Below are 24,148 nucleotides of genomic sequence, written 5' to 3'. Positions count from 1 at the left end.
CAAAAATACATAGAATTTTTTAAAAAATAAATAAAATAAAATAAATTGAGAGCTAAAGATAGAATAAGAATTAGCCAGATGAAGTGAGGGATGAGGCTGTAAATGGGGAGAAGGTCCAAGGGCAAGAATTTTCAAGGAACCGAAAGACCCTGGAGCCGAGAAGGGAGCATGGCCCTGAGAGGAGCTGTAGAGGGAGTAGGGGGCAAACAGGTGAGCCAGGGCTCAGGGGTTCAGGCAGGACTGGAGAGGACAGGGCCAGAGGTGGCCGTTGCCAGGATCTGGATGATGGGGTGGAGAAGGAGATGGATTCGGAGTTGGCAACGTCCACTGTTTGGTCCGAGGACTGGATGGGTGGTGAGGAAATGGGGCAGTGGGAGCAGGTGGTTCTATCAACAGGTGTGGCTGTGAAGACCTGGGGCTGGTGGCCAGGGGCTGGTTTTGGTTGTGGTGGTCTTGTTTTTAACGATGGAAAAGGATGGAGTTTCCTAGACTCCAGGATCATGACCTGAGTCTACGAAACTCCATCCAACCAACTAAGCCACCCAGGCGCCCCAATAATAAATAAATCTTTAAACAAAACAAAACACTCCAGAGCCCAACTGAAGCATCGCCCAAGAAGGAGTCGGCGGCCAGCGAGTATACTGAACGCGGCTGTCATCCCTGAACTTGGCGGGGGAGGGGTTCAGGCTTGGTCTCGGAGGTCAGATGGACCACGTGAATAGCTGTGTGCAAGAGCAAAGGGCCATCAAGCATTAGGGGCGTTTTTTTTTTTTCCCCCCAAAGATTCTTATTATTTATTACTTATTTGAGAGAGAGAGAGAGAGAGAGAGAGAGTACGAGCAGGGGGAGTGACAGAGAGGGAGAAGCAGGCTTCCCACCGAGCAGGGAGCCTGATGCGGGGCTCGATTCCAGGACCCCGCGATCATGACCTGAACCAAAGGCAGACGCTTAACCGACTCAGCCACCCAGGCGTCCCTACTAGGGGCGTTCTGTCAGCATTCTGGAGGACCCGGGCAGCACTTTGTCCCCTCCCAGCGGACCTGGGGGTGAGTGGGACCAAGCAGGGGGCTGTCGCGGCGCGCGGCGCGGCCGATGTTACCGGTGGCTTCCCGGCCTCGTCAGTCTCCCAGAGTAGGGAGAAGACACTTCTCTCCCAAGGGCCCAGGTGACCTTTGCAAGGGCTGCCGGGGCGCTGTCACCAGGGACGGACTTCAGGCTGCAAGATCTCAGACCTCTCGCGGGACACCCTAGCAGTCGCTGAGGCTTGGCGGGGACGTCGCCTGTTCCCTGTTTTTGCTTTCAACCCCAGGAGGCCTGTGGCGCCCCCAGGGCTACTAGAGCCCCCCGCCAGGGGCGCCGGGGTTTCAGGGTCTGGGGGGAGGGGTGGGGTGCAGATCTCACTCCCCGACTGTGTCTGAATCTCCAGCTTCAAAGGCCAGAAGTTGGTTGAAGCTGGAACTGCTGCTGACGCCCCCCCCCCCCGCCACCCACCTGCAAAGTGCTTTTGGCAAGAGGCTTCCTGGGCACCGAGCCTCAGGACCGGGCTGCCGCTGGGCCTCCGCTGCCCTTCTGAAAAGCGTGATAGAAATTGCACTTTATCCGCAGCACATCCCGGGGCCAGAGCCACTTTCAGGGCAGGACGCATCTAGCTCTCTCATGCTAGATCAAGGTAAAATCGCCCAGTCCCGCCAAGGTCATCCTAGCTCCTCCCTCACCTCCTAGGAAGGCACAGGCAGATCCCCTCTGAGCTTGAAGGAGGTCTTGTCCTCTGCAGCCCATCCTGGTCTCTCCTGCCCTCGTTCATTTCCTCTCTTCTGGCCTTGCCTTCTTTCAGAGTTTCCTGGACTGAGATAGCGCAATTTAGCACTTCTTGTCTAGACCTGAGCCGTCCAATATGGTAGCCACTGGCCACATGTGGCTCTTGAAATGTGGCTAGTCCAGATTGACGTGCACTCTCAGTCCAAAATATACTCCTGATTTCTAAAACTTAGTACCAAAGACAAACAAACCCCATTTCATTTTCAATGATCATTTTATGTTGATTACATGTTGAAATGAGAATATTTGGGGTATATTTGATTTGATAAGTTGTATTAATATTAACTTTACCTGTTTCTTTTTTTTAATGAGGTTACTAGAAAACTTAAAGATACATATGTAGCTTGCCTCTATGGACCACGCACTTTATTCTATTGGACAACACTGGTCTAGACACTGGGATGAACCATGATGAATTTATAATCTTTCCTTCAACTCAACAAATACACTCTGAGCACCTGCCTGGTGCAGAGTGGACTTAGTGACCCCAGCTGTCCCTCGTGGCCACCTTCAACTCAGAAGGGCACTGAGGAGGCCACACATAGAACTGGGAATTGAAATCTGGATCCACGATCCATCCAGAAATTCTGAACAGGTGAGTGCTGGGTTAGGGAGGGTGACCCAGGGACAGCCTGGGGTGGTGATCTTATCAAAGGATCTGGGAGCAGACTATATCAAAAACATATACCTGGGAATTCTCACAATAGTGGCCTTCACAGCAATTTTGAGTTTCTGGTCCCACTCCACACTCTTTGGAAAACACTCTGCCAGAACGGCCTGTGACAAGTTCTGAAGCCAAAGTAAGTACTTTTCCAGATGATCTGTTTGGACCAGGTCTGGTGTTCATTGCAGCCCACAGAGCCTTCCACTTGGGCAGATGGGAGAGATGTGCTGCAGAGGGCTGAGGCCACCTCCCTGACATCCCCCCCCCCCAGGCCCCCTCTGCTCTGCAGCTTCCTGCTCCTCTGGGCGCTCACACAGCCAACTCCTGGGGCTCCGGGGTTCGGCCTGAGGCTGAGAAGCAGGTGTCAAGAGTGACTGAGCACCGACCTCCACGAGTCACCTGTGATAAGTCTCACCCATGCCCTCCGCCAGAAGCCACGTTTTTCACCCCCTGAAGCCTCAGCTGTGTGACCCATCAGAGTCTGAAGGTCAGGACAGACCCAGAAGCGAGGAAGGGGTGGGCATGAGGAAGGGCAGCTGCAATGGGAAAAGTTAAGAAGGTTTCCCACCCAGAGCAGATGCGGCAAGCCTAGAGGGCAGGCAGTGACTGTGGATTGGAGAAGGATTCCGGCTGGGCTGCCTGGTCTGCCAGGGTGGGGAGAATGCGGGGTGGATGTTCCCGATATCCTGGGGGACTCAGAACAGGGCGCAGACCAGGAACCTACGCTGGCGCTGCCCTGAGTCCTGCTCTCTCTGCATGTGAACTAGGGTGGTCCTGGGAGACCCACCCCTTTGGGAATGGGGCCACGATTCCGGAGCTTCCAGCGTCTCATTCTCTCCAGGCCCTTGACCGGGGCTCTTTCTTGTTCCCATTAATCTCTAGTTTACCTTGCTTTCATGCTTGGCCCCGCCTCTTATCTTTCCCCTGAGCCAGATACCTCCAGGCCCAAAGCCTCTGAAGGGGAAGATGGGAAGAATAGGCTCCCCTGGCATGGGAGGGGCTCTGAGCCTTGGCCAAGCTCAGTCCCTTCCTGCCCCAGGCCTGGTGGGGGAGGGCAGAGATGAGAAAGGGCAAATTCTCTGCAGGCCGAAGAGCAGGTGCCCTGGGACCAGATTAGCGGTTTTATCCAGCTTTCTGGAATCTCTTGGGAGGCGAGGAGAGGCTTCTCCGGGCTGTAACCATAAAAGGGAAGTTGGGTCTCCCGCCTTTGAGTAGGATGCTTTCTATTCACCTCCCCTTCTGCTTTGCCAAAGCCAAAGGAAGGCGCTTATCTTTGCTGGGAGAGCCGAGGGAGCGGAAGGGCTGGCCCTCCACCCATGAGCGCGTATTTCCTGGCCAGGAACGGAAAAGTACACCCCTTAGTCCCAGTCTCCCAGCGCCCAGTCCTGGGTGCTCACTTCCCACCTCCAGTGCCACAGTCATCATGTTCCCTCCAGGCAAGGGGAGGACAGGGAAGGGTCCCTAGTCACGGCGCGGTCATTTACAGAAAGGAGAGAAGCAGGTTGGTGTGAGCTCCATGGAAGCCCCAGGACATGATCTTTAATTGATGTTCTTGTCCCTGCCTCCCCGCCCCGAGCCCCAGATGACATATGTACAGGATGCTGTATGGAGCCATTTCCAGACCCGGCCCAGTGCAGCCTACACTCCTCCCTGGGCACTTCCAGGGTGGGCGCTGCTGGGGGGGGGGGGGGGGGGAGGATGCAGACAGCTGGGAGCCAGGTGGACTGGTCACAGGAAGTCTGGAGTCCTCCACATCCTCACGCCCACCCCCACGCTCGCGCACACGCAGCCTGTCCGCATGTGCAGAGGTATTCACACTTGTGCGGAGATGGGGATCCAAATGTTTGTGCCAGATGCATCACCCAGCTGTGTGCACGTGGATTGGCGAAGAAGGCCTTAAAGAACCGCGGCGGCAGCGCCAGGCCCAGCCCTTTCCCTCCTGCCCCCGCTCCAGCGTGTGGCGCTGGCGGAGCAGGACTGGCCAGGGGGCGCCCCACCCACCCCCTTCCCTTGGGCAGTGCCAGCTGGAGCGCGGTATTGAGGACCCCACTGTAGCCGCATCCGGCCACCCAAAAGGGTGTCAGTGGGTCTCAGTCCCCAGTTTGCCCTGAGGGGTGGTGCAGATAAACAGGGAGCCATTTCCTCCTCAAAGATGCCCCCAGAAACAGAGGGACTGAATGAAACAGGCCGTTCAAAGGCCCTGGGGGTGTCCAGAAACCCCTGCTGAGTCTGGGTGGGGTATTCCTGGGGAGAGGGGCTCTGCTCCTTTGTGGCTTTCTTCCATAAGGGAGCTTGACCCTCATCTTGCCCTTGCCGGCTGGTTTGTAGCAGTCGAGCCAAGGCTCCACTGTCCCATGGGTCATGAGGGAAGGCCAGGGGCAGGACTGAGGCACCCCGCTTGGCCTCAGCCGCTCTGTCAGGCTCAGCTGCAGTGGGGATCAGAGGATGGAATGGGAGAACAACTGTAAACTTACTACTCAGCCCTGGAATGGGGGTAAGGAGCAGAGTGGGTTTGACAGGGCCTTGAGGACTTTTTTAGAAGCTGAGGATCATATCTGAGACCTGCCTTTTTTCTTACCTCCTCTTGTACATCACAGGCAAAACCCCTAACCCTCCAGTCACTGGGCCACCCCTGGCCTTTCCTGCTCGGGAGAGTCCTCCCTGGGAAGATGGCCCAGCCTGGGACCCCCTAGGCTATGCTGGGGGGGCACCTAAGCCCTGAGTCAGCCCCAGAATCATCCTTCTTGAAAGGGGGGGAAGGTGCCATTTTATTTCAGGGACTGGATTTTCTAGACCCCCAAATACACGTGTCCTGGCAGGGACAACAGGGTGGTCATTTTGAAATTGAAGACAATCTGGGATGTGTGGTCGTTGTACCCATAACCTAGGCCTTGGGCACAGAACAGGCAGCTTTGGTTTGAATCAGCACTCATTCTTCTCTCCAAGTTCAGCAGGGCCGGGCCGAGGGGCACGCAAGTCCACCCTGCCCCTGCCTGGCTTGGGGAGGGCTCTGTTCAACGAGAGGACTTGGGATGTGATCATCCCAGGGGAGGGCCCCAGGGGATGGCCATGCCTTGGTTCCTCCGGTTCCTCCCACAAATGTCAAAATATCCCCATAACTTCCCTCGCCCCAGCACCCCCAAAGTTACATTCATAGTTAAGATTCAGTAAAAAAAAAAAAAAAAAAAGTAGATGTCAGCCCCCTCCCCCGAAGTCCCAGAGAGTTAAAACCCTGGTCCCAGCTGCCTGGTTTTGAGGAGGGGCCATCCCAGGCCCTGCCCACTGGGGGGCATCCCTCTCACCCCCCCACCCTTGAGCTGTGGCAATCCGTGATGATGGAAGCTACATTCACACAGGGAGAGTTGGTGTGCGAGGCCAAAGCCGCATGGGGGGCGGTGGGGGACCATGAGGGGAATGCCCCAGGCCTGGTCCACCCTGGTAGAGTGAAGGGCAGGGCCACAGCCCCCCACCCCACTGCCAAGCCCTCCCCTCCCACCCGTGGGGCCAGGAGTTGAAGGGCTTGGGCCCGGAAGACATTTGCATGGTGCCTCCCTCCGTGGCTGGGCAGGGGCAGCCTCGTGGTTCAGGGCGGAGAGACGGTGGGCGCCAGGCTCGGAGGGAGGGGGGTGGCACTTAGGCCCCTCCGGACCTGGAACGGAGAGGGGGCGTCAGGGGAGGAGGTGATGCAGGGCCCAGAGGGAGAGCCCCTGAGCCGGGCCCTGGGAGGTCAGTGCTGGGCCCTAGAGGCGGCAAGTTACAGGCTGGCCAGGGAGGGGATCTGGTGGGAAGTTCAGACAGCGGTGACATGGAAGACAAAACAGATGGGACGCAGAGGTAGGCTCCCCTCCCGGGAGAAGGGGGCTGCAGGGGACACAGCTCCAGGACCCATCTGGCCAGGGGTGGTCTGGCCATAGGAAGGGCAGGAGGAAATGGACCAAGGCCTGGGGGGGCAGGTGGGCGGGAGGAAGGGACAAGGGCAGGCTGAGGACTTCCTTCCCGGAGCGGGGCTCTCCCACCCCTGTAGCGACAGCAGTGACAGCAGGGGTGGGGGAATCAGCCCCCAGCTCCCCATCAACAGAATGTGAGGTGACGAATGAGATGGAGGAGACAGGGACAGCGGGAGGGATGACGTGGCCGGCATCACACTGCCCCCTGCTGGGTCGGGTCGTACCTTCCCCGGCGGATGTTTCTTCAAGAGCCAAGGAGAGAGCAGGCAGGGAGAGAAAGGAAAAGGAGCCATCGGTGACCTTGCCCTTCTCTCAGGGAGGGCCTTCCTGGCTCCCATGAGACCCCTGGCATGGGCCAGGATCCCCAGGACCGGGTCACTAATGATGGGCCTAGGAAGAGATGCCTGGGTTTGAGTCCTGTCTCAGCAACTAACTCATCAAGTGACCCTGGGCCTCAGGTCCCTCCCCTGCACGGTGCAGGCGTTAGACCAGCTCGAGGGCCCCAGGCCCAGATGCCCACAGGACACCGTGGGCTACGTGGGGCCTAGGGACGGAGGACATGGCCGGTTTCCAGCAGCCCCTGCTGGGCTCCACTCCACGGCCGTGCTGGGAGGCACTGAGGCCCAGTCTTCTCCTTTTGCAAGAAAAGCTGGGAATCAGGATTGTTAATGTAAAATTTTTTGTGTTTTTGGTTTGTCTGTTTTTGTTTTTGTTTTTTTAATCTCTTGGAAATGTGAGCAAAGCAAGACCGTGTGGCTGACTGACTCCGACTGTGATGTGTGAGCTTAGCTAACTTCACAGGGAGGCCCCTCAGCTTCAACGGTCTGGGGTTCTGATACCCCCCAAGAACGCCAAGGGATGGGGGGGGCGTGTGTGTGTCTCTTACTTAAATCCCCAGCCCGTGCCTCCCAGGACGATGGCTGCGAGCAGGACAGCCCCCGCGATGGAGCCGATGATGATGTTGGTGCCGCTGGGACCTGGGGAGGAGGGCAGGGCTCGGTTGGCGGGGACAGGCATGGAGAAGGGGAGAGACAGAGCCCCACCTCAGCCAGCTCCAGCCTCACCCTTGTATCTCTCCGTCTCCCCCGTGGGGGGAGACGTGGGCAGGGGGTTGTGAATGCTGCAGTCTTTGCCTGTCCAGTCTGGCTGACAGATGCACTTGCCTTCGTTGCTGCAGACCTAGAGGTGGGGTGGGGCCAGTAGAGGTGAACGGGGGCCCTGTCCCCTCTGGGAGCCCCTCCCGGCATCCCTGGCCTCCAGGCACCCACCCCATGGTGGGAGCAGATCCGGCGCGCCCCGCTGCCAGGGCAGGTGCTGAAGTTGAAGGTAGAGGCTGGTAGGCACCGATGATCCAGACACAGCATGTTGGGCCCGCAGGCTGTGCCATCCTCCACGTAACTCAGGTCGGAGCCATCAGCCAGTTGTACGTGGCCACCCCTGGGGAACCGGCGAAGCCAGCCTCAGCCCTTGCCACCCACCCCCATCACGGCTGCAACCCGCCCTTCCCCAGACAAGGTCTCAGCCCGTACCTGCAGTCCAGCTCCTTGCCCTGGTGGTAGAAGGTAACACTGTTGATGTCTCCCCCTAGGTCCCCCAGACGAGGAGCTCCAGAGATGTTGACGCAGAGGAGGAAGCCACAGAGCACATCCCTGTTGGGGCAGCGTGGAGACAGTGAGCCCCAGGTCTGACCTCCAACCCAACTGCTACTACTACTACTGAACTTGAATCTGCCCTCTCCCCACCACCTGATTTTTCACATATTCTCCGCTGGGACTCATAGGCTCATCCAGGAACCTGCTGTCCCAACTCTGAAAAAAAACCCTCCTGGGTCCCAGAGCTGGGGAGGCCAACCAGGAGCCTTGGCAACTCACTGTTTATTGCACTGGACCCAGCCTGACCCCTTGCGCCCACAGTTCCCGCGCTCTGTCCCTTCCACGTTCAGCTTCTCATAGCAGAAGCGATCAGCAGCCGCTGTAAGGAGATGACGCCAAGCATCACCCACTCATCCCAGAACCCGCCCCAGGACCTCAGGCCTGCACCTCCAACACTCTGGCCTGACCCCCAACCCAGCTGGGTTCGCTGAGATCCTGGAGAGCCACACACTCGGTAGAGGGCATATTTAGCCAGAACTTACCCCTCCCCAGCCGCTTGATTCTGGGTCCTTGGGAGTCCCCTCTCCCATTCCTAGCCAAAGACTCACCATGGCCCCAGAGGGCTTGGCACTGCCGGTCCCGGGTTTTGCAGCGACCTCCGTAGCAGCGGCCCTAAGGAGCAAACAGGAGACAAGGACTGAGACACTGAGTGGTCGGAATGGATATAAAACAAAAGACCGTAGTGAGCCAGAGGCCCCGAGGGGGACGGCCCCACCCCCCACCTCCCATCCCCCACCCCAACCCAGCATACCTGTTCCTGATCGCAGTAGTAACCATCCAGCTTGTGCAGGTTAGGGGGACACTGTGGACAGAGGGGCTGGGCTGAGCAGAGCAGCCCCAGGACTGAGAGTTGAAGAATGAAGGGGTGTCAAATGCCCCCTCAAGGGGCTTACAGTAGTACAGGGCTCTTCCAAGTCAGGAACAAGAGGTCTCGCTCAGAACTCAGACCACACAAATTGGCAAGTCCCATAGCCTCTCCAATCTCCCTGTTTCCTGTAACTACTTCACAGGGCTCGGAGAGCGTAATGGAACTAAATACCTGGCACGTAATGAGGACTTAAGAGATGTTAACTAATACTATTATACACTCTCATCCTGAACACACACCAACCCCGCGCCAGGCCCTTGGAACCCCTGCCAGACTATACTGATTTAATGACGGAAGGAGCAAAACCAGGAGGCATGAAGAACCCGTTTCACAGGCGAGGAAAACGAGGCTGACCAGCGGCGGCGACGCCAGCAGCGGAGCGGAGGGGCGCAGATAACAACAGCCCCGCGGAGCCAAACCTATAAGGATAGGGGTTGCCTCCCACTGGGGCCGTCAGGGCGGCTGGACTGGACGGACCTGGCTCGAGTCCCCGGTGCAGGTCTCCGCGATGTCGCACTCGTTCACGGCCTCTCGACAGGACACACCCCGCGGCTCGTACTGGGAAAGGAGGCGTTTCACTGCTCAGCCCAGAACCCGGACTCCGCGCCCGCCTTCCCCGAGGCCCCGCCCCCCCCCCCCGGCCCCCCGCCCCCCCCCCGGCCTGGGCCCTCGGCCCCTCCTCGCCCCGCCCCCCGGCCGCTCCCAGCCCAGTCAGCACCGCCCCCAAGCCGGCTCACGTTCCGCCCCCCCACCGCCTCTGGGTAGGTGCCCCGCCCCGCTCCTCGTAGCCCCGCCTTCAACAGGCCCTTGGGGGCGCACGCCCGCCCTTCTCCCTCTCCATTGGCGCTTTCTTCGCCTCAAGTCCCGCCCCTACATTTGCCCCGCCTCCAGCGGCTCCTCCTCCCCGAGTCCGGTCCCTTATCCGGCTGTCCCGTTCGCAGCCTGGTCCCTCCTGGTGCCGCCTCCATCCCGCCCCGGCGGTAGGTGCCCCTCACCTTGCAGCGGCGACAGCAGAGTCCGTCGCTGCACATGGCGTCGTGAGTCAGGGTGCATTTCTTGCAGCAGTTCCCGCCCGCACGGCTGCACTCCTGAGGGACGCAGGGACAAGGGGAGGGAGGTGGGTAAGCCCTGACCTTCCCCACCCACACCTTCTCTGGCGCGCCCCCGTCCCGCACCTGGCGCCGCACCAGTCTCTCACCTGCACCGAGCCACAGTCGCACTCCTCCCCTGCCTCCACGAAGCCGTTCCCACACTCAGGCGGGTCCAGGAGCTGGACGGGGAAGGGGTGTCGGGAGTCTGGCCGGGACCTTGCCCAAGCCTCGCCCCCACATCCCCGCCCTGGGGCCGCTACCTTGAGGGGCTTGTTGAAGAGACAGCTCCCGCCTCCCTCCTGCAGAAACTGGTTGTACTCGTCGATACTGCAGCGCGAGAACTTGCGGGGCAGGTAGAACCTGGGCAGCGGGCAGGGGACGGAGCCGCTGAGTCCCCGCCGCGCCTCCCCTCCAGCCCACTCTCGCCCCTTCTCAAGACTGGGGATGGGGTGCACGGGGGGACTCGGTGACCATCTCGAGGAGGCTGAGGATCTACGTGCCAGGAGAGGGCACGGTCATCCTCCTGCCTGCCCATCAAGCGGAAGTGGGCAGCGGACGTTGCTCCTGTCCCCTTCCCGAAACCTCAGGACGGCTCAGAGCTGGAGGTTGGAGAGCTAAGGGGGGAAGGTGCCTCCACACGAGGCTTTGGCGGCTCCCAGTGGCCACAGCGCGCAGTACAGGCTGCCAGTTTGTGGCCGGCTAGGGAATGTGGGTCTCCTTGGGCAGTGTCCTCAGAAAACTGGGCTTTTTGAAATCCTAAGTGGGCCCAATAGCTGGGCCTCTTGAGCACTGCCGCTCAGTGCTCCCTATGGTTCTCCCTCGCCCAAGACCCTCCCCTAGCTTGTCCCCAAGAACTCACCCAGTGTCTTCCATGATGCAGCCCAGCCAGTTGTCTGGACATTTGCAGTCCCCTGAGAGGTAAGTGGGTGGATATAAGGGAGGGTGGAGGACTGCCCCCCTCCCACAGTCACCCCCTTCACTTCTAGAGCTGCTGGGAGTGGGTCTGGGCTGGTTGTGGGGCGACATGGGGTCTTCTTTGATACCTGCGGAGCTCCGGTGTTTATTCCACATCATGCCCAGGTTCTGCCCCAGCGTCTGGGCCAGGGTCACTGCCATGGCGCCCATGTTGTCATACTTGGGGTGAGGAAGACGGAGCACACAAATGTCTACATCCCTCGTGCCCTTCACAGCCCCTCTCCCTTTAACCCCCACTGCCATCCCAGCCATGCCCCACACAGCTCACCTCGTTCACACCTCCACCCCTGGACAGGGAGCAGATGCCCCCCACGTAGGCAGCCCCGCTACTGGTGCTCTGGAAAGTCCTGCCCCTGGAAGGGAGAGGGTTATCAGGAGAAACCCCTGCCTTGCCCACGGTGGCTTCCCTAGGCTGTCAGGGGCAGACTGGGGAGACTCGCACACTAGAGCCCTCCCTCAGGGAGGGGAGCCCGTCCTCATGTCAGCCTCTGTGACCTCGGCAAACCCCTTCTTCTCTTTGGGTTTGTTAGCCCATGAGCCACATGACAGGCTCCTATGAGATCATCTCTAACTGCAGATTTTTTTCTTTCTATCCGAGCACTGAGTTCCTGAGGAAAGGATGCTGGGACAGTTTGAGAGGAGAAGAGGGGACAAAAGGGGAGCTGATAGGCAGAGGAAGATCAGTGGGGACCGGAAAAGGAGGCATCAGCCTAAGATACAGGGAAGATGCCCAGCCTATGGCAAATGGCTGGGGGGCTGGTGCAAGGTGAGCCCAGGTCCCAGACCCCGCAGGAGCCCCTGGCGCCGAGCAAGCGTCCAGCAACCCCACTCGGCAGCAAGCAGCTGAGCCTGACAGGACATGTGGGGCGGGGACTCACGAGAAGAGATGGGTGGCATCACTGGGCTCAGGCAGGCCCTCCCGCCGATAGACCATGAGCCGGGCCAGGGTCTCCAGGAGGTCATCCTGCACCTGGATCTTGTCCCCATCTGCCCACGTTTCCATGGCAACCAGCACGATGCGGGTATTGAGCTGCTCCTTGTACATCTAGGCCCGGAGGGAAGAAGATGAGGGTGGGGCTGGAGGGTAGGAGAGGGTGGGGGCACAGGGCTGGAGGAGGGCCTCAGTTTGTCTCTTCAGGAAGTGGGGATCAGAGGCTGATAGGGCCCTGCCGAGCTCACCCCAAGCATGTGTGCAGCAGGCCAGTGGCGAGGGAGGAGAGGGAAGGGAAGGGGGGTGGCTCACCACATCTGCCAGGTTCACAACGGACTTGGCAAAGTTGCTGGTGAGGACCACCGACTGGCGCATCTGCTCGAACTGGCAGGAAAGAGAGTGGGAGAGGGCCAGGCTGCTTTGGGCGCCCCCCCCGAATTGCCCCCAGGCTGGGAACTTACCAGCTGGTGGTCGTTGACCACGATCAGCTCCACGTACTTGGTTTCACTGTGCACGGTAGGGTGGCCCCGGCGGACCTGGGCAGTGGGTGGGCACTTGGGATCAGTCCCCTCCAGGCCCGGCGTCGGGGCCAAGCCATGGGCAGACTCGGGGGTGCTGAACTCCAGTCAGGGATAATGCTGGTCCCCCACTGGTGGGGGTCCCCTCCCTCCCCAGCCTTGGTAAGAGGGCAGTCAGCCTCAGTTTGTCCATAATTCGGGCAGGTGCAGACACGGGTGTTAGGAAATGGGGGGGGGGGCTTCCTCTCAAGCGTGGTACCCTGGCCCCCAGCCACATCAGTCTGAGCCCTCCTTTGCCCCCGTCATGGATGGACCACAGCCCGAGGTCTCTGCAGCCCGAGGTCTGTGCGGGCCCCCGTACCTGCCTTTTCCTTCTCAGCCTCGGCCGGTTCACAGGGGCAGAATGAGCAGGGGCAGCAAATACGCAGCCTGGGGGGAGGGGCCAGGTGAGGGGAGCACAGCTGGCCCCCTCCCCAGCCCCACTTTCCCTCCCTTACCTGGTTCCCTGCATCCGAGGGGGACTGGGAGGAGAGGGGTCCGGTAAATGAGGTGGGGAAGGGGTCCCTGAAATGAGGGGGAATTAGTTTTTGGCGGGGGGGGTGACCAGGTCTGCTCTTGAGCCCAGATGGGGGACAGCTCCAGCCCTCACCCCCACCCCACCCCAGGGTGACCCAGAACTGGCCAGAGCTCCCATGTCGGATCTGATCTCCCAGATGCTCAGATTCCGGGGTCAAGACCTGGGGGCGCCCTGAGAGATAGGGGCAAAGGACACTGGAGCCCGATGGGAGGTTACTTGGGGGACAGAGGGGACATTGGAGCTGAGGGCACAGGGGGAGGGAACCAGAGCTGGGGTGACTGAGGAGGGCAGTAAGGCTGAGGTCACCAAGGGAGGAGGCAGCGACAGCCATTGGGACAAGCCACGAGGGTGTGCGTGCGCAGCAGGGCTGTCAGAGGGAACCGTGAGGGGCTCACCTGGGGGGGTTCCTGAGGCCTGGCCATCTCACGGGGCTCCACGATGTAGGTGAAGTTCCCATCAGAGAAGACCCCACTGCAGAGACAGAGGTGCAGGTCCCCACCTGCATCCCCAGGCCAGGGACGAAGGCTCTTCCCCCTTCTCCCGCCCCTGCCCGTACTCACTGCAGCCCCTGGCAGGTGGACAGGGCAGCAAAGGATTGGGGGTTCCCCCGGAGCTTCCCCTGGTAGTAGCAGTGGTCCCCGGCCCCCTGGAGGAGGAGCAGAACATGAGCAGACATGCCCCCGGCCCCGGTGTGAAGGCAGGAGGAGCGAGGAGGGGCCCCGCGGCTGCTGGGCGTGCGGCTGGCCATGGGCCCTGGGTACACCTGGGGATCTGGAGCCTGGTCCTACTCTGGATGTGCTCCTAATTTGCTCTTTCACCTGGGCGGGTGCCTAGTCCTCCCTGGGCCCCCATCACCTCACCTACAAGATGAGGAAGTTGGGCTACCTCAGTGGTTCTTTTTTTTTTTTTTTTAAGATTTTATTTATTTATTTGAGACAGAGAGCATGAGAGGGGGGAGGGTCAGAGGGAGAAGCAGACTCCCCGCCGAGCAGGGAGCCCGACGCGGGACTCGATCCCGGGACTCCAGGATCACGACCTGAGCCGAAGGCAGTCGCCCAACCGACTGAGCCACCCAGGCGCCCTACCTCAGTGGTTCTTAGCCACTTGGGAGGGGCAGGTGCATGGTTCATAGACTCCTCTGAGGAGAGCTAGCACTCGGGCCAGGCACGGCTCTAAGCACTCACCGCTGAGGGGCTCACTTAATCAGATGGAAGCTGTGGACTCAGCCCCAGCACACACACACGTGCACCCACAGTGGATTCACAGAGACCACCGCCTCGGCGGACACGGTCTGCGGCTGAGGAACTGTGAGCAGCGTGTGTCCTCTTGGCCTGGGCTCTCGGGTCAGAGGGGACAAGCACCCCCCTCCCTGCTCCTGCAGAATTACTTGTGCTCCAGTTCCTGAACTGGCTGGTTGGGGGTGGGGGGACGGGGAGGAGGCTATTTATAGACACTCATTCATCTCTGCTCAAGCCCCTGGGCCTCTGGGGCTGGGACCCTGGTGTCCCGGGCAGCCAGGAATTTCCAAGGCCTTGGTGTTGAGTAAGAAGGGCATTTCCCCAACGGCCACCTCCTAGAAAAGTCTGGGCAGGGGGCAGGGAGGGTCCTTGAAGGCCTCCATGTCAGGCAGAGAGGCCGGCTGGGAGTCAGACCTTGGGAGCTGCGTGAAGGGAGCTCAGGCTCCACGCCATTCAATACGCCACATTGACTCCGACCCTTGGACCCTCCATGGTGGGGAGAGATGGAGGGCCCCAAGGGGCTGGGCCCACCCAAGTATAGAATATACCTTGGACCCCATCTCCACTGACCACCTGTCCCTTCATTCCATCTCCCCTGTCCCCTTCCGAAGGCACTCACGGTGTTGTGCTGGGTTGTCCCCTCCCGGCTAAAATGGCGCTCCACATATTGCGAGGAGAGGAGGTGACTGAAACAGACAGAGGGGGCCAGGAGGAAGGAGGGGGGGTCGCTGCTGGGGCTGGATCAGACTTGGGTCCCACCGCAGCTCAGATCCAGGTCCCCTGCCCCAGCCCTGCCCCCGTCTCCCCACCCAGCCAAGTCAAGACCATGCCTTGCCCACCCGCCTGCTGCCCTTCCTTCCAGGCTCAAGGCCACACTCACTGGTTCAGCTCCAGGTCCAGAGTGAAGTTTGAGTTGAAGGCTGGGATGACGAAACTCACTTGGGCCAGGTGGACAGGCTGGGGGTGGGAGGAGGGCGGAGGGGAATCAATCTGGGGAACCTCAGAACAAGGAGTAGCGCTGGGGAGGGGATGGCGCAGCCCAGCAGCCAAGGGGACCATTGATTTGGGGGGAAAGAGCTCATCTTCCTCCAAGGCCCTGTTCCCTTCCTGGGGACAGGGGCAGGAGTATGCACCCCGGCACACAGCCCACCCTCTGGGCCAGGGCTCGGTGAGCAGCATAGGGGGCACGTGCCAGCCCACCCTCTCTGGTGTAGGCGCCCCCTAGGGCCAGGCTACCTGAGCAGCAGGGATGGAAGGCAGTTCAGCCTGCCCACTGCTTCATGCCAGGCCCTCCCTGCTGTTGGCAGGGCCAGCCCCGCCCTCAAGTGGACTAAAGAGAGCCCCGCAGAAGTACCATGGGAAAGGGGCAAACTGGAGATGGGGGAGCAGTGTGACCCCCGGGCCCTGCAAACCAGGCCCCTCCCTTCCTGCATCCTGGCCCCAGCCTCAATTGATGGAGGAGTCTCGGACTCTACAGACAGCGTAGCGTGGGTTAGAACTGGAAGCTGGGGTGATGGGCAGATGCCATCCTGTCAGGAGGAGGGAACTTGGCTCCTCCACCCCCAAGTCCATTGCCCTCTGCCTTGCCCAAAGCAGCTCATCTTTAATATTTCAATCCCATGGTTAATTTTTAAACACGGAAGTTTTCCTGATAAATTTTTCAGAGGGGCCTTTGCAGTGGGGCTGGGACGCTCCAGGTTGTCATGGCGACGTACCAGGCCTGAGCAAGATGGCTGCCCTACCCGCTCTGGGCGCCCAGCTTCTGCGGGGAGTGGGGACTCCAGACCTGAAGCTAGTGTGCCTGGAGGAACAGTGACCTCAAGAGAAGGGGCAGGAGAGTCTGTGCTAAGGGGCTGAGGGGGACTCTCACGTCCCCACTCCAAGCGTCAGGTCTCACAAAAGACCCGGAAGCACAGCAAGGGCCTGAGAGGGACTAGAGCCTTTTTCACACCCCTATCCATTTAAGAAGACTGAAACCCAGACCCCCAGGTGAGGGTCCCACCACTGGGCCATGCAGGTGTGAGGCTTTTCTCCTGGGCTGCAGGGTGGAAGGGAGCCCCAAGGTCACGAAATCTCATAGCCTGGTGCTAGTCGGCTTTCTTATCAACCACCTAGACTTCTCATTTTTACTGAGTGCTTATTATGTGCCAGGCACTGTTCTAAATACAAGCATTATCATATTTGATCTTCACAACGAGCCAGTGGGGTAGAAGCCACGGCTACCCTCCTCTGACAGATGGGGAGCCTGAAGGACAGAGAGGCTAACTAAGTTGCTCAAAGTCACACAGCTAAGAAGTGGTGCAGCTGGGATTCAAGCCTACAGAATCAGCTTCCAAGGCCTTCTCACCCCAAAGGTGAAGTAAGATAGAAAGGGCCCATGAGAGGCCCTAGGAGAGGGGGGTTGAGGTGGGGTGAAGGGCCAGCGCCCAGGTAGGCAGCCCTCTGAGCTCCAAGGACACTGACTCACCCTATCCCAGGCTGACTGAGCTCAAGCTCTATCCCAAGCCCCTAGAGCGTCAATCAGACTTGAAATAGAACGTCAAGGACAAGGAGTCACTGCTTTCCTCTTCCTGCCCTGGCCTGGATCATCTCTGCTTTCTCCCTGCCCCTGGGCCCGGACTACCTGTACCCCTCCCACCCCACGCCCTTGGCTTAGACTATCCCTGCCCTCCCTCTCCTCTCCTGGGTTTGGTCTATCTCTGCCTTCCCCATCCATCCCTGCCCGAACTACCTCTGCCCTCCTCTGTCCTCAGGTCTGTATCCGCTTGTTCTTTCTGCCCCCCACCCCCATTGATAAGCCCCTATCTCTGCCCCTACGGGCCCCCCAGAGGAGCAGCCCTTCCAGGCCCCTTGGCCCAAGCCCGCTCCCTCAGGCTGTGCAGCTTCAGGGATGAGCCAGCAGCCTCCCTGAGCCTCAGATTCTCCCACTGAAAATGGTACGATGAGCCCAGATAGATGCAAGGCTGTGAAGTTGGCTTTGTGTGGTGGGGGTCGTCTTGGGCCAGGAGAATTCTGGCAGCGTCGGCCCTGGTGCTAGCAGAATGTCCACCACTCAGGAAGTCAGCAAGCTCACCCATCTGGCCTCCCCCATCTCTGGGCAGACCAAGCTGACCCCCACTCTGGGGAAAGCCCAGACTGGTGGAAGAGCAGACACTAGGTCCTTTCTGTCCCCACTACCTCCTGCAGCCTCATTCTTCCCCACCTGCTCAGGCCTACCCTGGGCTGGGCTGCCCCTTCCCCAGCAGGACCCAGGGCCCAGGCCAGATAAGGGCAAGGGCAGCTGCTGGGGCTGGGGGCTGGGCCTGAAAGGAGGCAGCCCAGGGAGGACTAGGGAGCCACCAAAAGTGCTGGAGGAAGGGGAGGGAAATCAGAGAGCTGGGCAGGGCCTACATGGGGACAACCCCTGTCTGCAGGAAGTGAAAGTTAAGGCAAGCCCACCTCAGTCCCCAGGAACTCTGTACCCCAGGCACCTGGGGTGGGGGCTCCTGCTGGCCCCAGACTCCTAAGATGGCCCCCCCACCCCCACCAGCCAAGCTTTAGGCCTGAGTTCTATCAAAGCCAAACAGCTCCTTACTTGGTCTGCCTCCTGCCCCTGACCTGCCCCTGACCTCTTCCATTATCCCTCAGTTCCTCCCCTGGGAGCCCCTTCTGTCCCCTGCCATCCGCCCGCCCTCCTCCGTGCCCAGCTCAGCGCTGTTGGTGACCGGCCGGCCAGGCCTCGACCTCGTGCCCTGCTCTTGCCTCTCACTCCCCGGCCATCCGGCTCTCACGTGCCCTGGCTTATTTGATCCCAACCCGCCCAGGTCATCTGGTGCTCATTTTACAAATGGCAGGCCAAGGCTCAGGGAGAGACACTCGGAGGTGACTGGCCCAGGGCCATGCTGGGGAGGTGCGGGGTCAGATCTCAGCCTGGGGCTGGGGTTCATGTTTGTCACAGCAGCTCGGCCACCTGGCTTCGGTGACTGCCCTCCCCGAGGCTCCCTTGTTACCAGCCCGTCCACCCCCTCGGCTTGGGCTTATGCCCCGTGTCAGGCTCAACCAGATTCAGGGGGCAGAAGGAAGGAGGCAAAAATCCCACTGAAGTCCCCGAATCACAAATACAGACGCCAGGCCTCCAGCCTAGACCCATAGAATCACAGTCTTGGGAAGGGGGAGACTGAGGGTCTTGGGGGGTTCTCAGATGCTCCAGTAAATTTGAGTGTCTAAGCACTGCCCTTCAAACTGTCACCCCAAATCCCTCCACCGGAACCCCCGTCTCCTCCCATGGCTTTCTCCTCCTCACCCTCATCTGCAAAGCCCACACCCCCCAACCCACGAGTGCTGTGGATCCTCTACTCCTGAGCTGGCCCTTCACCCCACCTCAACCCCCCTCTCCTAGGGCCTCAGCTCTGGACATCTCTGATCACTGATTCAACTTTTCACACGGCCACCTTTAGTCCCCTGAGCACACAACACGCCCATCTTTTTTTCAACACTCATGTTGAATGGAAAGGCATCAGAAGGCCTGAGCCTCAGTTTCCCCATCGGTAAGATGGGGTTGTCATGAGGGTCAGATGGAAGCCCTTCTTAATGTGTTATTATCACAAGGATTAGTAATCATAATCATAACAGTTGAAGAACGAAGTGTAAATGTTCCCGCTGAACAGGGCTTTGAGGAACTAGCCGAACCACATGGGCTGGGTGGCGGCAGACGGCAAGGAGCCAGAGACGCAGGGGCCCCACCGGCGGGGGGAGACATCCCCTCCCCACGGCAGCTGTCGCCCACGATGTGCTGAGGCTCAAGTGATCAGCAGGACTGTGGGAATCCCAGACGGAACAGTTGAACAAATTTCTGATAATGGGATTTTACCTATATTTTTGAGGACAGAGTCACTTCCTTAGAGGGTCATGAGTCCCTCTGGGGACAGACTCTAGGCAACTGGGTCCCTCTCGGCAACCAGGAGGGGGTGATCAGGCAAGGCCAAGCCCACAGGCCAGAGTCTGGGGAGGACTCAAGACTCCTGCCGCATTGTCCCCACCCCCACCAGCACCGCCCGGAGCCTGACAGGTAACCCCCAAATGCCCAGCCTTCTGTCTCGGACACCAGCCCTCATGCTAGTCCAGCTGCCCGCACCCCGCCCCGGACGCTCGGGAGCGAGGGCAGGCCTCACAGATGTTGAACATCTGTTCTTGCCAGATCCCAGGCAAGACACCTGACAAACTTCATCGCCTCTGATCCTCCAAGCAGCCTGGCAAGATGGAGACGACTCTTAGCCCCATTTTATGGATGAGGAAGGTGGGATTCAGAGGCAGCAGAACCAGGAGCCGCCAAGGCTGCTCCCCCCACTCTCACCCCCAAAGCCTTTCAGACCCAAGCTTAGTCTCATGCGTGAACAATCTCTCCGCCCAACCTCAGGCCGGGGCTCAGTTCACGGCCCTTGCCTTTGCAGAGCAAGCCTGGGTGGGGAGGGGCCAGCACAAGTCCCAGGGGCGGCTTCCGGCCACCAGCCCCCTCCCGGCAACCATCTCCTACCTCCAATCCCAGGACAGAGCTGCAACCTTGGCTGTAAAGACCAAGCCTGGCCATGGCCCTAGTAGGGTACGAGGGCTCCAGGCCCAAGGCCCTGTGGCTCCCTGCCGAGGACTGCCATCTAGTAAGGGCTGGGGACTGAGCCTTGCCAGACTGTCCCCCACCCCCTACAGCAAGAAAACACAAACCCGCCGAGGGCTTCGGGGTTAGCATTTCCAGTAAACGCTGGTCTGGACAGCTTTCATAGGAGCTCAGCCCAGTGACTGGGGTCCCCCCTCCTCCAGCTGGCTCTGGTATGTCTGTCTCCAAGGCCTGGAGCCTGGAACCTCTCCCCCCTCAATTCTGTTTGCTTCCCCACATCTTGCCCTTGTCTTGGTTCTAAAGGAGTCTGGGTTTCCCTAGGGGGCAGACATGACCCACACAGCAGCTCTGTGTGGATTAGAAAAAGGTTCCCCTCAGAGACATGTAGCCTCATGAGCCCACAGATTTCATTCAGTCCACTTGCCCGGGCACTCTTGTGCAGTGAACAACCAGCCCAACTGCACGTGGTGGCCCTGCTTGTTCTTCTGTCTCAATCTTCAGCTTCAGGCTCCCTTTGACCACAGGTTTCTGCACTTCCAGAAACTCCCCCACCTCTCTGGGCCTCAGGCCCAGCCTGCTTCCAAACTGGACAAAAGCGAGGTGTTGAGAGCAGTGGGTCCCCCGTGGCCCCCCTCACTCACTATACCCTGAGCGGGAGGCAGGCAGACTCAGAGCATCAATCTTGGGCCTCAGTCTTGACTCCGCTACTTAAGTGATGTGTGACCTGGCTTGTTACTTCACCTCTCTGTGCCCGTCTCCCCACCTGTAGAACGGGAATAACAACAGCCCCATCTCCTACAGCTGCGACGATCATTACATACCTCAGTACGTGGAAAGGCATAACACTGCCCCAGTAAGGGCCCAGTAAATTGTCATTTCTCTAGCTTCTAATTCCTTCCTGGCCACCTTCCTCCCCCCGCACCCCCGCGCTCCCCCCCCCCCCACAAAAGCCAGGAGCCCTCAGCACACAAAACCCTTTCCTATCACCACCTCCGGGAGGTGGATGAGGCTGAGATGAATATTATCATCATCCCGATTTTAGGGATCAGGAAGCTAGACCTCAGACAGGTGATGTGACCAGGCCAGAGCAGGTGAGCACCCAAGCTCCCCCCACCCTAGTCCCACTGGGTGCTCCCTCCAGACTCGCCACCTGACCCACAGCAAATAGAGATCTTGCTGCTGCCCCAACACCTCGCTGGGCCTGAGGTCCCAAGCCGATGCAGTAATTTTGCCCTGAACCCAACAGCGCCAGGGTGTGGCACTTCCTGTGGGGACCCGGGCTCAGTGCTGCACGGGCTCCGTCATCAGCCCCGACGGTCCAACGCCAGAAAGGCCTCAGGGAGAAATGCCAGGTGGGAGGAGAGGGTTGCAATGTCTCCTTCCGGTCAGGGGGAGCTATTTTGGACATGTCCCTTTGTCTCCCTCGGCCTTCTTCCATCTCGCTGGGTGGCACTGCCCTGGTGCCAAAATGGAGAGTCCCTGGAGGCAGAATGGTGCAGTGGGAAGCACCTGGTCTTGGAGAGAATCATTCCGCTGCTTGAGATCTGATTGACTTTGAGCAAGTTACTCAACCTCTCTGAGCCTCAGTTTGCTCATCTGTAAAATGGGCAGGCAAAAGTCACCTTCCTTACGGAGCTGTGAGAAATCCACCTCAGGGGAGACCGAGGTACAGGTGGGGCAGGGCTACGAGTATGTCCCCTGGGGAGGCTGCAGGGAGGTCCCTAGAAAGGCTCAATGCTGGAGAGGCCCCCACTGGAGGTGAGCACCGCCTCACAGATCCACGAACCCTCCACTCCTACCCTCACCCCCTCAGACACCCCGTTAGGCACATTCAGACTTAGTTGCTCACACACATCACACAGCAGAACGACACCTGTCGTCTGCATACCCAACTCATCAAGTCCAGCTACACCCGTTCTGGTCCCCCCCCAACACAGTCCCAGGCGCCATCATAGCCCAGGACCCGCCCCCCACTCTCCCTCCAGGAAGGACTAGGCTGAGGAAGCACTCCATTCTTCATCCCTACCTGGCCCCCACGCCTTCTGCCCGCAATGTCCTCTGACCACACCACGGCATCACCCCATCCTCCATCTGGACGTCCCCTGAAGCACCCACCAGGGGCCCCAGCATCAGGCTGGGCAGTCAACTCCCAGCCAACACAGGCTTGGGGTGAACAGTTCTCGGGGGGTGACCCCAAGGAAGAAAGCTGGACCAAGGACCAAACCCAGCCAGGACACCCCATCCCTGGCCTTGGGATCATCCTATGGCCCATCTCCCACCTCCCAAGGAGCCTGGGCAGACACTGAAGGCAGCCTCCAACCGCTTTCCTCTCACCCCTGCCCCACTGCCACCCCCATCCACCCCCACCCCCACCCTGCCTGCCCGGGACCATTAAGCAGCCCCTCCCCCTCCCTGCCTTGAGTGATGGTCCATCTATTATGCATGCTGCCTTCCTGCTCCATTCCATTTCCCGAGTATCCCCCCTGAACCCCCCCCCCCCAACCCCCCCCCCCCCCCCTAAGGGCTTTTAACCAAGTACATTAGGCAGGGCCAGATGCCAGTCTGACAGATGTCCGTTTCCCTCCTTCCTCTCTATGCCCAGCCCAATTTACCTCCCACCATTCCCAGCTGCCAAAACTTCCCAGACCTCCGCTGTACCCCTCCTCTGAGTCTCTCCTCTACACCTCCTATTTCTGCCAGGCCTTCGCCATCCCTCCCTCCGCCCCCCCCCACCGCCCCCCCATTGGCCTGGCTAACTTTCAGCTTCCAGCTCCCGGAGAGCCGAGGCGTGCTGAATGAATATTCCATCTGGGTAATTATTATTCACATGGTATTAATTAATTATTAATTGCAATTAATCTCCTTCATTCCTAACCTTCCTTTGGGAGGCAGGAGGGGTCTGGCAGCTGAAAGGGATGGGGCGGGGGGAGGGGGCGGGGAATGGGGCCGATGGAGCTGGCATTTGTGGGTGAGCTTGGGGCCTCCAACCTTTTTCCGGGACCCCACCCTGAGCAAGGACAGGAAGAAAGACAAGCCTATCGGTGCACAGAGGGAAACTGAGGCAGGAGCAAGCACTGAGCCGTTCCAAGAAAGCCCGCTGAGGGTGGCTGTGAGGAGAAACGGGAGCCCTACCTAATCGGTGCCTGGGCTCTTAGCGGCCTCTCCCTGTCCCCTACTGCCCTGGCCAAGCCCCATTTGAGGTAGAACCACTTGCTTTGGCAGGATGGGAGTGGGGGCGGGTGGAAGGCTGACCCGAGGCTGCATGAGTCCTGGGCATTCCAGGGTCCACGGAGGGCAGGGGATCCCCATGATGATTGGAGGGGTCCTGGAATGAGGCCAGGGCTCCCCACTAGTGGGCTCCAGCACCCATCAGGTGGGTAGCCCATTGTGCAGAAGGAGAAGCTGCAGGAGCCAGCGTGTGTGGTGGGGTGGGGGGACCCAAACCCTGGCTGCCCGGTGGCCTTCCTTGGGCTCCCGGCCTGCTTCAGCCCCCTGGCCTCGCCACCCAACCCCACTCACCGGACCCCCTGGTGGCTCCTGGCGGACCCTGGTGTCCAACTGCCGCTTTCGGACCTCTCCCCCGGAGCTCTCCCCCACCAGACGGCTGGGCTCTGTGACCTCAGGGGCTCCCGGACGCCCCAGCTGGGGTGAGACCCGCCAGCGCAGAGCTCCGAAGGGACCCCGGGTCCCGAGACCTGGGGAGACAAGGCCAGAGCTGCAGGCGGATGCCCACCGAGGGGCAGGAGACTTGGGACGGGTGAGCACACCTCATCCCCCGCTCTGCTGTGGGCCTTGGACCCCTGGGGGAGGGGGATCTGCGCGGGAGGATCTGCTCCCCTGCGGAGGGAAGAGCCCGATGGAGAGGGGGCCAGGAGCTGCCCTCCCGCCGGCCCGTCACGACTGCCCCCCCACCCGCAGAGACCTGCAGAGTCCGCCGGCCGGCGGCAGGGGGCTGGCCGCGCTGGGGCGGGCCAGATGGGGACAGGTGGGTGCACGCGCCCTCCCTCCTACCCCGCTCCCCCCCCGCCCCGCGCCCGGACCTGCTGTCACCCCGAGCACTGCAGGAAACTGTGGCCGCAGCAGAAAGCGCCGCAAAAGCCGGGGCGGGGGCCGGGGGGGGCGGCGGGGCCGGGGGCACTCACCCGGCGGGGGGAGCAGCGGCAGCAGCAGCAGGAGCGCCGCGAACGCCCAGCGCCGCAGCCGCCTCATGGCTCGCTCATAATCCTCCGGCTCCGGGGGCTGCGGCTGCGAGCGGCGCGGCGCGGGCGGGGGGGCGCGC

At 60.2% G+C, this 24,148-nt stretch overlaps 1 protein-coding gene across 1 annotated transcript; it reads right to left on the bottom strand.

The window, feature by feature from the left end:
- Positions 1-3,994: 3,994 nt before the first annotated feature.
- ADAM11 (ADAM metallopeptidase domain 11) lies at positions 3,995-23,559 on the bottom strand. Its single transcript, XM_035027294.1, has 26 exons — positions 23,389-23,559; positions 15,160-15,236; positions 14,899-14,965; positions 13,602-13,687; positions 13,437-13,512; positions 12,962-13,028; positions 12,826-12,893; positions 12,408-12,482; positions 12,259-12,330; positions 11,894-12,060; positions 11,284-11,368; positions 11,084-11,174; positions 10,900-10,951; positions 10,301-10,400; positions 10,148-10,219; positions 9,945-10,037; positions 9,427-9,507; positions 8,833-8,883; positions 8,630-8,693; positions 8,301-8,400; positions 7,959-8,078; positions 7,698-7,866; positions 7,494-7,608; positions 7,316-7,406; positions 6,654-6,671; positions 3,995-6,131 (listed from the first exon to the last, which is right to left on the bottom strand). Exons 5-26 carry the CDS (start codon positions 13,461-13,463, stop codon positions 6,116-6,118), a joined length of 1,794 nt encoding a protein of 597 aa, XP_034883185.1. The 5' UTR covers positions 13,464-13,512; positions 13,602-13,687; positions 14,899-14,965; positions 15,160-15,236; positions 23,389-23,559; the 3' UTR covers positions 3,995-6,115.
- Between the last annotated feature and the right edge of the window lie 589 nt (positions 23,560-24,148).

This window comes from Mirounga leonina, unplaced genomic scaffold (genome assembly GCF_011800145.1).
Source record: "Mirounga leonina isolate KUSES-001 unplaced genomic scaffold, KU_Mleo_1.0 Mir_200, whole genome shotgun sequence".
In the NCBI taxonomy this organism is placed as follows: domain Eukaryota; kingdom Metazoa; phylum Chordata; class Mammalia; order Carnivora; family Phocidae; genus Mirounga; species Mirounga leonina.
Note: the sequence above shows the minus strand (reverse complement) of the source record. Positions and strands in the feature narration are given on the sequence as shown.